The sequence below is a fragment of the Eulemur rufifrons genome, chromosome 15 (assembly GCF_041146395.1).
Source record: "Eulemur rufifrons isolate Redbay chromosome 15, OSU_ERuf_1, whole genome shotgun sequence".
Classification (NCBI taxonomy): Eukaryota; Metazoa; Chordata; class Mammalia; order Primates; family Lemuridae; genus Eulemur; species Eulemur rufifrons.
The window spans coordinates 35,780,348-35,797,483 of NC_090997.1; the positions used below are offsets into that span (position 1 = coordinate 35,780,348).

Below are 17,136 nucleotides of genomic sequence, written 5' to 3' on the forward strand. Positions count from 1 at the left end.
ATTACTCGAAAACTTACTGGTATGTTCTTTGACAAGGACACCTGGTCCCTCAAGATTTGGTGTCTGCACAAAAACAGTGACGCCATAATCAGTGTCTGGTGAAAGGCCACTGAAGCAGTGACTGGTTTCTGACCCACGTACTGTGATTTCTTGTCCTCTGGTTCCTGATGATAACAACAAAGGGAAATGCCACTGTCATCATCAATTATATTTAAAGATATTCTTATATACCATTTTTATAAACAAAATGGCATCTTCTTTACTAAAGTTTAAAATGTTTCCACTACATTCTCCAGTTCATCTTTTCTTTACACACATACCGTCTGCAGGGCTTAGTTTTAGCCTGTAGGAGGTGGCTGCCCGGTGAGGTGACCATCTGACGCAGAATGTGTCCCACCCAATCTGGTAAGTTTTCAGATCTGTCACATTTAAATACACTACAAAAGGAAGAAAGAAAGAAGTAGATTTCCATTGTAAATAAAGGTCAGAACAAGCATAACACAATTTTGAAACTTTCACTGTGGCTGAAAAATAAAACGTCTAAAATCAAAGTATGTTTCCTTGTAGGAAACATACATGAAAATGTGGTACAGCCAAAACAGACCTTCTTTTCCATCACTGATTTTCAAGGAAAGGAAATTCCACGTAGCCCTCCCAAGACTATGAGTGTCAAAGGTGTCTCATGGTAAAGAATAAGAAATTTTTCTGAAAGGCTATCTGCTAAGTCTTTAAATAGTTATCAAAGTGTTTGGTAACAACAAAATCGATTGGTGGGCCAAATCAGTAATCCTGATTCAAAACTTACATCAATAAATTTAGGCAATATATATCTTAATATCAAATGTCAAGAAAAACTAAATGGCATCACAGATCTAATTTTATAGGTCATTCGTGAATGAAATGACAATTTCTGTAACTTTATCTTTTAAAATTCAAAATATAATATTTTATGTGAAATAGACACCATTTCCGCATCATATACATTTTTATGTACTCAATTGTATCACTTATTAATTTAGATAGGTATTTTGTTTAACTGGACACAAAAGGCCTGCCTACATAATGCTGAGGAAACATGGCTATGTTAAGAAAAAGTAAAATTAAAGCAGGCTGACCTGGTCATTTGTGCTACACTTTTTCTTACAACCATGAAAGGATCCATGACTCACATGTTGTGCCTTGATCTGTCAGGGGGACACTGAGTCCAGAATCATACTGAGCATAAACATTCACGTCATAGGTGGTGCTGGGATTCAGATTGTGTAAAGTGTATGATGTCACTTCTCCAACAAAGACTTCCATGGGCTCATTGGAACCTTTAATAACAATCACAAAAGTACACAGAAACATGTCATCACTAACCTCAAGTTTTGCTTAAAATTAAAGATCTTAACTCATAGTCAAATGGAAGTATGAACACCATTAATTCCATAGCCCCTCCTGCACCTGTTCACTACAGCACAAGCTACATTATATGGTGAATATAAAATGGTAAGCATTCTTCACTCTGTTGTTCTCAAAGTGTAGCACAGTACCTAGAATGCAATAGGTACATAATCAATGTTCCTTTAGTGAATAAATTCTCAAGCCTCTTTTCTAAGCCCTACTTTGCCAGCATAGTGTTTTTCATATAGTAGTTGTTCAATTAACGCTTTTTGATTTGTTGTAGAGATGATCTAAGAATTTCCGTTTTGAACCTCATTCATATGAATCTCATTTGTTTCGTTGCTAAAAGTCTTCAGTTACTAACTTCTCTTTCTTCTCTAAGTTCTCCTTCTATTTCTTACACTGGTTCACAATTTCCTTTCTCTTGCCTTATCTTCTTCATTCTTTCCTAGGTCATACTCTGGCTGGATGCATAGAAGATGCCCTAGTAAGTACAAGAGTGTTTTTCTTCCATTTCTGCCATGCATGTAGATAAACATATAAACAAAAATAGCAAATAATTTAATCAAGGTGATATTGATTTAGGTGAAAATGTCAGTGGGGATTTGAAAGCAAGCCTGTCATGAATAAACTACAATACATAAAATCTATGCCCCAAATAATACAATACCTGATCAGAATAGGAAAAGTACAGAAGTTTATACTGATTAAATATGCATTGTTTCATGATCATAACATATAGGATTATGAAGATAAGCATCTTTGATTTGTGCGATTTTATGGACCAGGTCAAAACTTTCCAATCACAAAATTTATAATAAGAATCTCATTTATATCTATAAAAACAATTGTACTTTAGACCATTGGTTTAAAATGTTATTTCCAGAAACATTACCTCTGGTGAGAGGGGACTTTATGTGATAACTGAACTATCAGGAGAATCTGATAGTGGGGGATGCAAGAGAGAATAGTCTCACATGTAAATAACCCTCCAAAGGATTTCTATAATGATAAAGGTGATTTCTTACCTACTGGCTTATAAACAATTTTATATCCAAGAACTGGAGAGGGTGAAGGATCCCAGGACACCCTGAATCTCGTATACCATTCATCAGAGATGTGTATGTTCTGAGGAGGAAGCAGTCCCACTGCAAACAAACATTGGCACACATTACTGACCTGGTGTTGGCACACAGGGAGAGCACAGAACTTTAACAGTATCGATAGGGCAGCCCTGTGGGAACAATTTAATATCCCATAATGTCCTCCAGAAAACAATTAAAAGGCATGGAGTGTTCAACAAAAGCTTAGTTGTTTTCCAAATTCAAACAGCAACTCAAATGGACTCAAGACTGTTGATTTCCTTAGCAGGAGTAAAAATCCAGAGCTGGTATGTTTTATGGCTCAGAATTATAAAAAACAAAAGAGATCTCAGCCTACATTCATAATGTCATAGATGACAGATCGTCAAAACCAGAGAGTAATTTAGAGTCTATCTAGTCCAACCACTTCATCACATACATATGATTTTCCCAAGACCACATGACTAGCTAATGACCAAAACAATGTTCTTTCCCTATACAACGCTATCCTTCACCAACATGACCTGGAGTAAATCCTTAAGCCCCCAGAGATACTGCCCCCAAACCCACAACTTATAAAACCAGTGGTATTCAATTAGCATATTAAGTAGCCACTGAGATTATTATTCATAGCACTACACAAATAATGAATCCAACTTGAAAAACTTTTTTTCACAAGAGAAACTAGACATGGCTGTGGCTCTTCTTGGGAAATTCAAGATCTAGTAAAGATTTTTTTTATATATTTTGATAAACACAAAATTCTGAAATATGCCATTTTCCCAGAGAAGTGCCAAAATATATTCTAAAATCTATAAGAAAGTGAAAAAAGGGAAGTTGTTAAATTAAAATCAGCTTGAGTCACTACACTGAGTCTCCACTGACTCAGTGCTATGGACAATAGTATCAATAAATACAGATTCCTGACCTTGAGAGACTGAATCAGCTTTACTCCTGCTTTTCTCTTAGGAGCTTGCAAATGTTACCTTTCCCAAATTTTACGATGTTGTCAAGATCATTTACACACAAAAAGAGTTTGGGAAAATGAGTGTAGAAAGGACCCTGAAATCATGTTACCTAAGTAGATTATTGCTGAATGAAGTGGGAAAGAGGAATGCCAATATGTATCAGTAACAGAACTCAGACCTAGAGCTCACCCTGACTTTATGCTAAGCTAGTGACTCTCAGCCGTGGCTGCACATGAATGAGAACGTCAGCAGGTCCAGCCCACACCTCACACTAGTTACATCAGTGTCTCTGGGAGTGGTGCCCAGGCGTAAGCATTTTTAAAGCTCCTCGGGTAATTCCAATGAACAACCAAATTAGAGAATCTTTACATCGTAACAAATTACCACCAGTATAGATTTAAAAGGGGGGGGGGGCTGCACATTGATAATTCTTTGTAAATTACTTGGATACAATAAAAATATTTATTTTTTAGAAGGTTAAATTTGTAGACATAAACTGATTGCTAATCATCTTGCTGCTTTATGACTGGAGATTGAATCACAATGGAATATTTTTTACTGATACTATATTGACTCAACAGCTATAGGCCTTCATTGACACCACACAAACTAAAATAATATTCAGAAAAATATGCAATAGTTTTCAAAAAAAGAAATAAAACTATCTCAAGCAAAAAAAAAAATGCAGATTTTTGTCTTCTTTTTCTTCTCTTTGTTTTAAAAACAAATGCTTTTCTCATGTTATTGTTTTGACAAAATATCTAATATAAATGTTAATACAATATTAATATAGTATTTGAGATGCATTGGTAAAGACAAAATTTAAGGATTTTAAAAGGTATAAGAAGCAACATTAAAATCTTTTTTTTTTTTTTTTGAGACAGAGTCTCACTTTGTTGCCTGGGCTAGAGTGAGTGCCGTGGCGTCAGTCTAGCTCACAGCAACCTCAAACTCCTGGGCTTAAGCGATCCTACTGCCTCAGCCTCCCGAGTAGCTGGGACTACAGGCATGCGCCACCATGCCCGGCTAATTTTTTGTATATATATATTTTAGTTGTCCATATAATTTCTTTCTATTTTTAGTAGAGACGGGGTCTCGCTCTTGCTCAGGCTGGTCTCGAACTCCTGACCTCGAGCGATCCACTCGCCTCGGCCTCCCAGAGTGCTAGGATTACAGGCGTGAGCCACTGCGCCCGGCCCAACATTAAAATCTTGACTTCAAAAAAAAAAAAAAAAGGTATAAAACTCTTACCAGTCCTTCCACTTCCTGTTAGATGGCCACCGTCTCCATCTTCATAAACAGCAATAACAGTAATTTTATATGGAGTATCAGATTGCAGAGGCTGCAGTATTACATTGTTCCTTCTGCCTGGGACTGTGGTCTAGAAGGGAAGTTAAATTACAAACTTATTACCATCTAGAGGTCTTCTAAATCAAAAGATGATACTGTTTTCTGTATTCTCATAAATGGACATAATGTCTTCCTATTTTCTTTTTGTTGCACAACACTCATGGCAAGACAAACCATCTACACTGCTTCTGTGCAACATAGGAGAATGGTTTTAGAGTCAGACAGATCTGGGCTTAAATCCCAGATCAGCCACTTAACAGCTGTGTGACTTAATATCTCTGAAGGAAATTGTGAGGATTAAAGGCAATGACACATACAACACCTCAGAACACCTTACTGAGTACTGCAGCATTCACTAGTAAGTCTGTTTCTGTCACCTCTCATCATTATGCATGAGGTTTTCATGTACAAATATGTGCCCAGTACCCACTGTGGACTAGGCGTGGTACTAGCTGCTGAGCAAAAGTGGACTCAGTTTCTGCCCTCAAGAATATCAGCTTGGCTGGTACTAGTTAGATGGAAAAGATGGAAAAAAAGGAAATAGAAAATACATTCAACTACCTCCTCAAAGAGGAAATGAACTAGACATCTCTAAATCTCTCTTGTAAACCTATACTTTGCTTCTACAAGCAACATGGATCAATTATGCCAGTGATTCCCAGCCCAGAGTCCCATAACTACAAATGAGAAATTGTATTTTTAATGCTTTCAGAAAGCAAAGGGAAATTGCGTATTTGTCCACAGCAAGGCTGAACAAACACTAACCGTGAGCTTCTCTGCTTTGGCAAACTAACTGTTGCAGTTCTGTTTATCTCATTTTGATCAGAAGCTCTAAATGGCAATTACATGTGTTTCTTTTTTTTTTTTTTTTTTTTTTTTTTTTTTTTGAGACAGAGTCTCACTCTGTTGCCCAGGCTAGAGTGAGTGCCGTGGCGTCAGCCTAGCTCACAGCAACCTCAAACTCCTGAGCTCAAGGGATCCTCCTGTCTCAGCCTCCCGAGTAGCTGGGACTACAGGCATGCACCACCATGCCCGGCTAATTTTTTCTATATATATTTTTAGCTGTCCATATCATTTCTTTCTATTTTTAGTAGAGATGGGGTCTCGCTCTTGCTCAGGCTGGTCTCGAACTCCTGAGCTGAAACGATCCGCCCACCTCGGCCTCCCAGAGTGCTAGGATTACAGGCGTGAGCCACCGCGCCCGGCCGCATGTGTTTCTTATTAATAAAAATGGGGACTTTAACTAAAAGTTACTATCTGAAGTTCAAGTACATGAGATATTTTATCACATGAGGTTCATAGGAGGGAAATGATCTAAAAGCATGTATGTGGTAGAACAATGGCAAACCACAGACCTAACTCCTTTACAATCAACATTTTGTGTAATCTTCTGTGAACCTATCACAGCTATTAATCAATAAATTTCAAATAAAGTGGTAAATTTTTCCACATGTAACAATGGATATACCTAATGAGGACTACGGGCTCTGACAAAGCTACCAGAAACTTGAGTCTGGTTCTGGAGAGACAAAATATCACACTCAAAAAGTTTGAAGCTAATAGGAGAGTATGTATATTCCAAATAAAGTGCACCACAAAATGTTAAGTTTAGAGAAAAAAGAAATCAATTAGCACTGGAGTATTTAAGGGAGACTTTGTAGAGTAGCTAGAGTTGAAGAAAGGGTAGGATTTGGATGATCACATTATATGAACATTAATTTAGATGTTCCAGATTATTAGGTATCATATTTCACCAGAATTAGTTTCTATGGTGTAATTAGGTGGCTAGAATTATTCAGGTAATCATGAGATACTATGTTTTTTCTATCTATCTTTAGAATAAAAATGAGCCCAAAAATGTTGCTTCTCTGTGATGTGAGAGGCCAGACTAGGCATATTTCGCTGGTCCTAATATCATGTCAGAGAAAGTCATAAAATGTGACTGTCACAGGAAAGTCAAGCATCAACTCTAATCACAGCATACTTCTAAAGGAGAAGTTTAACTTCACCCTCCAACAAGCTAAGATTATAAAATGTGTCAATAAATGAGCATTAGACTTACATATTCATCAATTGGATCACCAACAGTCGGAGAATAGATGATCCTGTACTGGTGAACTGGCCCATCAGCGTGATCCCAGGCTACAGAGAGGCTATTGGTTGTTTCCCCAGTGACTCTCAGATTTCTTGGTCCACTCCGTGGTACTAAATAAATAAAATACAGTAGAGTTTGTTGCTTGTCTGCAAGCATTACCCAGGTCAGATTAAGGAAGCTGCTTGCAAGTGTTTCACCATTCACTAAGATATTTCCTCCTTTATGATAAAATGCATATCTTCTATGGTTTTAATGTGAAATCATAAACAGTATAAAGTACTATATTTCAGAGCTACATTAGATGCTGAACTTTCAGTGACCTAGAGCTAGATTTAAACCGAAATGTACAGACTAGGGGAAAAAGGGATTATTTTAACCATTATAATCACCTCCATTTAATGAAACATAGAGGCCAAGCCCTCACATTTCCAAAGTGCACATTTGGGGAGAAGATCCACTGCGGGGCGGGGGGAGGAGGGGAACTCCTCCTTGATTTAGGTCCCAGATGAGAAAATGACTGAATGAAGTTCACACAGCACAAAGGCCAGTCATGGACCCAGAGCTTTAGCCTAGAATGTGGACATGTGGGAGCCCAGGCAGAATCCTATGCAGAGGGCTACCCCACCTGCGCAAAGGGAGAGAGCTCTCCACACCCCCTCTCTCACCACCCGCCTCCCACCCTCACTCACTCGGAGGGGCCCTGCCAATCTAGCTACCAGGGAATGGGCTGGAGAAAGGATTTCTGCCTCACGCGTTTGGCCCTGGGCAGGGCTGGGATTCCCCGCTCCATCCGAATAGAGAGCCACGATGTCCACAGAATACAGTGTGTCTGGAATCAGCCGCTCCAGGTGCACCGTGCGGGTATTTCCCGGCACCACCATCTGCAGGGGGATGGGAGGATGCCAAATTCTGCCTGATGAAAACCCAAATGCTTACCAAATCTTTAGTTAGTTAGCATAATAATATTTATAATAAAAGGTTGAGCCCAGACACAGCAGAAGCCATAGATCTGCCCAGGCCACACACCTTTAGATGCAATTTATCCTCAGAAATTCCCTCTCCAAAAGACATTAGTTCATCCTTGACCTTTAGTATCTTCAATTATCTCCATTTATGTTTATGATAAAGATTCTTAACTACAATATCTAGGGCTCATGATATTTACCAAAAGAACAAACTACATGTTAGATACACATAAAAGAAGGGATTCCCACACTGGTAAGGGAGAGATTTTGTGTTGAAATAGAGACTCCATGCAATGGATAAGGGTAAAGTTGTTTGATTATGTCCTACCATACACAGGGACATGAAAATCAATGTGCTCACAGAAAAAAAAATGTATTGCTTACGATTTAGTTTTATCATTGTTTATTTTTGCAAAGACTTGTAAGTTAAATTGGTTGACAAATTTACTTTCCCTTAGGTATTCTGATACTATCTTTATTCAAATTAGTAATTTCTAAATTGTCAATCTACTTACAAAACTAAACAACATTGTGAATTAAACATAGATTGGGCAATTTGTAAGAGCCACAGAAGGCAAACTTTAAGATATTTTCATAACAAAGACATTTGTGCTTTACAACAAAAACCCGTATTGATAAAGTCTAGCAATGATTTATATTTATTACCGTAGTTTTCAACTCATACAGCTAATTTGCATTTTCCCAAGATTCTTTTTATTCTAACTAACCCTATAGTTAATACATCTACCTTAATTCATCAAAAACAACAATTTAAGCATTATATAATGGCATGTTTGTGGTTTGTGTTCTCATAGGCTGCCAAACATGCAACTATGTTCAACAGGAAAGGTAGTTTCCATGACAAAATTGCTTACAGATTCCGAGGGTCTCGTGCCAGCCACAGGAGAGTACACAATGCTATACTGCTGCACAGGCCCAGGTGCAGGGTCCCAGCGGACGTCAAGGCTGTTGGGTGTAGGATTGTACACTTGGACGTTTCTTGCCAGTCCTCTCACCACTGAGGAAATGAAAGCCAACGCCTATTTTTTAAATCTATTTATACATGTCAAGCTTTTCGTATCACTTTTCCAGAACCTACACTTTGTAATAGGATAAAATCCTATTGCCTTTAAACTTCTAATTACCTACACACAAAAGCAGATTAAAAGTCTCCAAATCCAAATTTAGTCCAAGCTAGCAACTACTGCCTTTGTCTACATGGAAGTCCCATTGTTTTCAATACAAACAAGCTAGTAAAGACAGTAGAACTTGACTGGCCATAAAGGGACATGGGACAAGGAAAAAGAAATTGGAAAAGAAGCTTCATTTTCCAATACTGGTAATGGAGAGAAGGAGAAGAGAAATTTTAAGAGTCAGCCTTCCAAGTAAAATCTGACAACGGCTGTGGAGCCCATCTGTTATAATTCAGTCAGCTATTAAGAGCTTCAATCACTCATTCCTTCTCCATTCAACAAATAGCTACTAAATACTTTCTGTGATTAAGAGAAAAGGGAAAAAGAGAGAGAAATAAGATATACTCAGTTCTCAGTTAACTGCCCCTATAGAGACTCAGAAAAATCTACAAATTAAATCTACATACTAATGTCAAAGTCTAATTTAAACAATAACATGATCTTCCTAGACCACTAATCTTTTCCCAAAGGAAGACATCCATGCTTGCTTCCTTTTAGCCATCAGTAAGTATTAATATATTTTTAAAGCCAAAGAAATATTTATAAATCTGCACAAAGCCTTTAAGCAATACTATTAATACAAAAAAATTATAAAACCACTATAAACTGATTTCTCAAATAAAAGCACAGATTTTTAAGATTGAAAAAAGCACTTCAGCAAACCAGAGAAATGTGCAATCAGGTCACGTGCTGAACAGGTTTCAAAAATTCACACTATGAAAGCCAGTTACAAGCACTGCTTCACACAATTTCTAAGGCACAAAGCAAAGCTCCATGAATTTCTGTCAGTGAAAGAGGATGACTAAAGTAGCGTACCGATGTATATTACATTTACAAATCCTGAAATTATCATTTCAAAAGAAGAATGCCATTATGAATTTATAATTTCATATACCAAAATGTTAACACTTGGTCGTGTTTGGGAGATGAACTATGGGTAACTTTTATGTTTTTAATTCCATCATTCAGAATTTTCCTAATTTTCTCTAATGAGCCCATATGGTCTTTATATTGAAAAGCAAAATTTATGATGAAAATTAATTTTTCAGGTTTTTAACTTACAAGTCCTTCCAGTATCCGATGTGCGGCCGCCATCGCCTTCAGTATAAACAGGAACTACTGTAACCGTATATGGGGTATCTGGCTGCAAGTTCCTAAGAATGGCATAATTGGTATTCCCAGGGATTGGTACCTAGAGATTGTAATAAAACATAAAGCATTTGATTTGAAAAACTTATAAAAGAAATAATACTTCAAACAATATAATACCAATTCAAGACTAAGTCAAGAAGCACGTTCTGTATATTGGGATGTAATCGTGTGCCCCTGTATGAAGTGTTACAAGAGGTTGTATACTTCTCTATGCCCTTCACTCACCAATGCTCCCCCTGTAGAACTTCCTGGAACGGCCACTTCTTCCCACCCCAATGCTGCAATCTCTCTGCTACCTAGGCTCAAAGGCACCAACTATTTACCTTCTGTCAAGACCTATTAAATGAATATGAACTTCTTCAGCTCTAAAGCAAACTGGCTAACTCCTTTAGTTCCACTTTTAAATCACACAGCTAACAGTTTAAACAAGCTAGCATTTTTCACTATAGGAAATAATTACCAGTTCCTCTGGACCACCTGCTGTGGGTGCATAGAAGAGCTTGTACTGCCGAGGATTTCCCTCTGCGTGGTCCCAGCGAACATTCAAGGTGCTGGTGGAAGGGTCATACACTCTCAGGTTCTTCACAGTATTCAGAGGTTCTGAAATGCACAGAAGTCACATCACAGTACTGTCCTCCCAACCAAGCACATACGAAACACAGGTTCATTAGTATCTGCCAGGCATCCTAGAGCACAGCAGGCACCCCACAAACATTTGTTGAAGCAGTGAATTAGTCACATTTACACACACAGGATCTGTTTCAGTCAGGTGCATGTGTCTCCTCTACCCAGAAGATACTTGGGCCTCAGAGGACTTTTCTACCCTAGAAAGGAATAACGTCTTTCTCCACAAATAGATAATTCCAAGCAAGGATGTTAAAAACAATACCATTTTTTAATAAATTTTAAAATATTAGTAAGACTTTGTGTCACCCCAGTGTTTCCAGATAAAGATGGGATTCCATTCCAATGAAGAGTTGCTAAAGAAGCCACAGGAACTCTGGTTTCACTTACTCGTTTTGCCTCTTCCCGTCATCCGACCTCCTTCGCCATCCGGATACAGAGAGGACACAGTGATCGTGTAAGGTGTGTCTGGCTTCAGTTTCTGCAGCACGACACTGTTCTGCCGCCCTCCTATTGTGGTCTTGAGTAAAACAGGCCTTGATAAGCATTAGCTTTGTTCTCTCCATCTTACTAAAAAAAAAGAGCTCTTTCTACAGGGGAGCTATTTGAGACCCATGCCAAGTTCTGAAACCATGTACCACGGTGAAGGCTTAAAATATATCTTATGGTATAATTTTAAATTTAAAATATGCACCTCCATCACAAAAAGGATTCCAAGCTTTAAACTGGTGACCTCAAAAAGATATTTCAACTTGCTAGCCGCCAACACTGCAAAATTTCATCCAAAACACATTTCACAGCACTCCTCAAAAAAAAAAGGCATTAATCGTAAGTGAGCTACAAAGGGACTTCAAGATACCAAAGAATTGCATAATTTTTGAGGCTCCACACTATTCAGTATTATTCTTACTTTTCTTCCAGATGTTTTTTATTTGCTTTAGAAACACATTAAAATGATTCAGCAAAAGATCTAAAGCTCTTGGTGTTTCCCCCAAGACACTGTCACTCTGACAGCATTAGCTGTGTAAACTACGTGACCAGACCCTTTGCCAGGCCACATTCAGGCAGGGCTTCCCAGTTGTCTCCATGACACCAGCCTTGTGGTATGAAGCTTTTCAGTTTCCTCCAGTTACGGAGTTTGAAGTTTTTTATTCATTGCTTAAGGCCATCTAGCTATCTTGTTGAGAGAAAATTTGCATGATTTGTTAACAGTCTACCGAATTCAGATGTTTATGCCGTACTAATTAGAATCGCATGAAAATGGCATGCTGCCCACAACTATGTAGATGGCTGGAAGCGCTAGTGCAGACCAGATGTTTCCAACTTAGCACCCATCCACTCAAGTAGCCTGAATGCCAGAGAAAACCTGCAAATCACTGTAGTCATCCTCGGTAGGAGCAAATTGAACTAGTGTGGCTAATTTTAATAAATTTCATATTTGAGGTTATGAGAGAAAAGTATCAATATTGGTGTTAGTCATTTTTATAAAAATTGGATACATAACAAATCTGAAATCATCTACTTAGGAGAACTAGTTTTATAAGTAGGCAGAAAGGTGTCTACCTACTTCTTCCATCTAACTCTCCGAAATAGTGCTAGAGTTAGGGATTCATTACCTTGACGATTTCATCAACTAACGCTACAATGCAAGGACTCCCAAGAATAATAAACCTTCAGAGATTTAATACTTTGCAGAAGATAAGCGCTGTGAGACTTTTCCTAATGATAACAAACAGCCCACGGACAGTAAAAGCAGCAGTTGGAGCGTCAGTATCACCAAGAAGGCAAATGCTGAGGATAAGTTTCACCTGCTTCATAGTTCTACAGAAACCTGGCCTGGCATAGGAAAAAAGAAGTTCTTTTCTGAAATTAAAACATCGGTCCATCTAATTTGTTTTATCTTATTTTTATGTACAAGTCAATTGATTACAGTTGATATTTAGTTTATTATTAATAATCTATTTAACTAAAACAGACAAATTCCCAGTCCAAATACATCACATTACCTGAGACTTGAGCTATGGAAACCTCAAAAGACCAACTCAAAGTCACACTAGGGATAGGAGGGTTTCTGATTCAGCTAAGCTCACTTACCAGGTGGTATAGAGACCTTTAAGCACACTCCTTTACCCACTGCCAGCCTCTGCCTCTGCTCAACATCTCTAAACTCGTAAGAGATAGGAACCATTTGCTTGAGCTCAGCAAGTCAGATGATTAAAAGTTAATAATGCATGTGTCTCTAAAGCTATATAAGTAAATATTAGAAAATAGTAAATATTAGAAAATAGCCCAGAAAAAATCAACATAATTCTGGATCTCCACCAATAGAGATATTTGAAATAAATCCAAAAGCATAATCCTCTCTGTTTAAAAGCAACTGTGATTCCCGATTTAGTATAATATATATAGTTCTAGTCAAACACTTCACAAAGTTAGAGAAAGCCGAAAGACAGACAACTCAAGTAAGGAAGGTAAATGGACAAAGGCTCTGTTAAATAAGAGTAGAGAAGGAAGACGAAGACAAAGGCTGAGTTTACGGTCCTACCATCTTTCTTGGGTACCTCCATTGTGATAACATAAAAATGATAAGTAGCATGAATTAAGCAAACAGGCTCCCAGATCTGGAAATACCAGATCTAGAAAATACCCTATGCCATGCAAAAACCAGGAAAAAATGGAATAAATAAAAGAAAATAAACTTTATAGGTAAATTTAGCAAACTTTCAGCACTTAAGTTTAAAGAGATATTTTAAATATCAACATAGACTCAAAAACTACCTAGATACTTTCATGGATAATCCAGCCCTAATAGTTTTTAAGGGAAATGTGGATGTTCTGAAGCACATGCCTAATGCTTTGAAGCTATTATGAAAAGCAACTATTAATATTATCTCCCATGAGAGCATCTGCTGGGTCCCCACGATGGCGCTCCAATGAAGTGCAGCTAGAAGGTCAGATGATTTCATCCAATGCAGTAAATCTTACATCCCTTAAAATGGCAAGTATGACTAACTAAACATTGAGAGTGAAAAAAACTGAAGAGAAATGGGTAGACTTTACCCAAGGTGCAGTTTTTATAAAACAACTTACCGTTTGTTCATTGCCTTCCCCTGATGAAGGCTGATAAATGACTCTGTATTTCTGCACACGGCCACTAGCAGGATCCCACTTAACTGTCAAGCTGTTAGATGTTGCATTGTACACCTGAAGGTTTCGGGGACCACTTTTTGGAGCTGAAAGAAGATCGTTGAAAAACAGAGTCAGCACACAGAACAATGCCTCCCTCCTCCAAAAACAGATATACAGTACCCAAGAAAATCAAGAGAATTACATAATTCTAGGTTTGACCTAGAAGGTCTAGGTCTAAATTTGACCCCTTAATAAAGATGGCATTGAATCTTAAATATGCTTTAGTATAGATTGAATGTTTGTGTCCCCCCAAAAATGATATGTTGAAGGCATAACCCCCAATATGATGGTATTTCAAGATGGGGCCTTTGGGAGGTTATTAAGGTTAGAAGAGGTCATGAAAGTGAGGCCCTCATAGTGGGATTGGTCCTTATAAAAGGAGACATGAGAGAGCACATTCTCTTTCTCTCCACCATGTGATGACACAGCGAGAAAGCAGCTGACTTTTTAGCCAGAAAAAGAGCCCTCACCAGGAACAGAACCAGAGAGTACTTTGATCTGGTACTTCCCAGCCTCCAGAATTGTGAGCATATAAATTTCTGTTCTTTAAGCCATCCAGACTGACATTTTGTTACGGCAACCTAAGCTGACTGATACACTCCCCAACATGTATTAGCAAAACAAAGCGTTTCAAGAAAGACCTATTTAAAAGAGGCCCCAATCAACAACTTGCAATTTAAAAGCAGAAGGACTATTCATAATGTACTTATAGTATTTTTCACTCATTTATTCATTCATTCATTTATTATTTGTTCATTCAAACAATTCAAATTCAGCAAATTAAATTCTTACCTGGTGTTATGGTTATCAAACGAACTAAAAGAAAACAGAATTTGGGGAAACATTGTTAATCTAGCTGTAGCTCTATTTTTTAAAAATGAACTTCAAAATACCAACGTCCTATTTGAAAGCTGAACACCTACGTGTGCGCTCACTGCCAGTCAGGGCATCGCTTTCTGACTCGTCAGGGTAGATGGCAGTAACGGAAACTTCATAGAGAGTGTTGGGGTTCAGGTTTTCAAATACCAAAGTATTTTCATCTCCATTTAAGATGGTCTTGAAGAAAGAGGACAGAAACATCCACACAAAATTAAGTCTCCACTTATATCATACACACGCAAGAGTTGTTTGTTGTTATTTAGACAGATGTCCCTCCTCCTATTTTGATGCATGCCATGAGCTAGGATGTCATCAGTAAGAAGGGATGCTTATCTGGTAACAGAAGTATTTGAAACAAGCTTCCCTATAATGAAGTGGGGCATGAGGGCAGGTGGGGAGAGAGAGAGAGAAAGAGAGTTAACACTACCTCCATCTTATCTGGGCTTCCAAAAGGTGCCCAGGTTATCCTATAGAGAGACACATCTGAAGCTCCATGATCCCATGTTCCTCTGAAACTCTGTGGCGTTACGTCAGTAATTCTTAGGTTTGTTGGGGCTGGCACAGGTCCTAGCATGAGAAAAGGCAAGACTAAGTTTATGAATGTGAGCTACAGACTTATTATAAAAGAACTGCCTTGTTCTATTTTAATGCACATGGGAAAACTGATTGACTACATTGCTCAGAAACAAATATTTCACCAAATCAGTTCATTTGAAAAATAAACATAACATAGAGCTCTGGGAAACTGTAAGTATTGTATGTCTACAGTAAGTTATTGATATTCCGTTAAAATGATCATTTTTAAATACTCCTTTAAATCAGTGGTTTCTAACCTTTTTGTATCTCCAACTTTTTGAGAATCTAATGAACACCATGTACTCTTTCTCACAGCAATCCACAAAGCTCAAACTCTGGCAGATATCAGAGAACCCAGGGACCTTCTCTTGTCCATCAGTGACCCCAGAGACACACATGGATCCTGGGTTAAGAGGTCCTCTTTCTTACCCAAAAATGTCATAAACTAAGTATGCTACTATATTATGCATTCAAGATCATGCCCAGGGAAATAGTTATTTGTTGTTCAGAATTTGTTGTTCTAATACCCAAAAAAAGCTTCATTTTTATTTTTTTAAAAAAAATGCACATATCACTGCTGTTTAAAAATGAGAATGTCTACCTTGCTTTCAACAACACTATAAGTATTACACCTTGACAACTGATTGGAACACAGCTGTCTAATCATACAGTGAATTCCAGCGTAAGAGTTTTACCGTAGGAAAGAAACCCTAAACATGTTATGATCCAAGTGATCAATGCATAAGACTTTCCCTATAGATCATGATGTACACCTGACTATACTGACCATAACCAGAGAAGAGAACACTTGGGGCCCCAGATGACTGCTGAAATCCCAGCTCACAGCCCAGCCATTGACGAGGCATCCGGTTGGTCTGCAGCACACGCATTTTTGAATGTCTGCCACCAGTCCTGAGCTTTCATTGTCAATTATTTCTCTATCTCCTGGTAACCAAAGGCAACTACACAAAACCTTGGGCCATCAAAAATTTGTTCTAATAATTACGATGAAAAGGCCCATTGAGATAAAGAGAGTGGTACTACTTCCACAAGCGCAATTGCAAAATAAACCAATTATTAATACTTTGGATGTGTCTAAATAATATTGATAAGTTTTATGGTTTGAAAAGATATATTGAAAATATTAACCTAGTATACTAAATTATCTATTTCACTAGCCTTTTTCCTGACTTCCTTTTCTCCTTACTATAATTATATTATGTTTATGCAAAACTGTCAGTCTACTCATGCATGTACATCAATTCTCATCTCTAACCATGACTTTTACCAGGCAAGAACCAATGCCAAGAAGATAATCAGAATTGCTAAGAGATCTCACGCAGTAAGAAAATAGCAGAGTCAAAAAAGAAGAAGAGGGTATGCCTGAAGTGAAGGGGCAGGTTGTGACATTTGACAAGATACCCTGTTCAAGTACAGATAGTTGGGCAATAAGAAGAAGCTATTGAGTCCTTGGTGAGGGATGTACTGGATAGGAGGTGAAAGTCCCAGACTATAGCATTGATCCCACCACTAGATTACTGAATAAGGCTGGACAAGTCATTTAAATGCTCTAGACCTGTGCTGTCCACTGTGGGAGCCACTCACCACATGTGGCTATTGAGCATTTAAAACGTGGCTAGTCTGAATTAAGATGTGCTGTAAGTGTAAAATATACAC

At 38.0% G+C, this 17,136-nt stretch overlaps 1 protein-coding gene across 2 annotated transcripts in view; it reads right to left on the reverse strand.

Moving 5' to 3' along the window:
* COL12A1 (collagen type XII alpha 1 chain) overlaps positions 1–17,136 on the reverse strand; it is a 114,028-nt gene that overhangs the window by 40,232 nt on the left and 56,660 nt on the right. The window contains exons 27-41 of one of the 2 annotated variants that reach the window (XM_069489127.1): positions 15,311–15,450; positions 14,928–15,060; positions 14,797–14,820; positions 13,906–14,048; positions 11,206–11,335; positions 10,652–10,791; positions 10,102–10,231; positions 8,722–8,864; positions 7,633–7,762; positions 6,849–6,991; positions 4,688–4,817; positions 2,415–2,534; positions 1,170–1,316; positions 321–437; positions 18–164 (exon numbers count right to left, since the gene is read on the reverse strand). In XM_069489127.1, coding sequence (XP_069345228.1) covers positions 18–164; positions 321–437; positions 1,170–1,316; positions 2,415–2,534; positions 4,688–4,817; positions 6,849–6,991; positions 7,633–7,762; positions 8,722–8,864; positions 10,102–10,231; positions 10,652–10,791; positions 11,206–11,335; positions 13,906–14,048; positions 14,797–14,820; positions 14,928–15,060; positions 15,311–15,450 — 1,917 coding nt within the window. The remainder of the gene's footprint in view (positions 1–17; positions 165–320; positions 438–1,169; positions 1,317–2,414; positions 2,535–4,687; positions 4,818–6,848; positions 6,992–7,632; positions 7,763–8,721; positions 8,865–10,101; positions 10,232–10,651; positions 10,792–11,205; positions 11,336–13,905; positions 14,049–14,796; positions 14,821–14,927; positions 15,061–15,310; positions 15,451–17,136) is intronic. The other variant, XM_069489128.1, reaches the window with a different exon arrangement.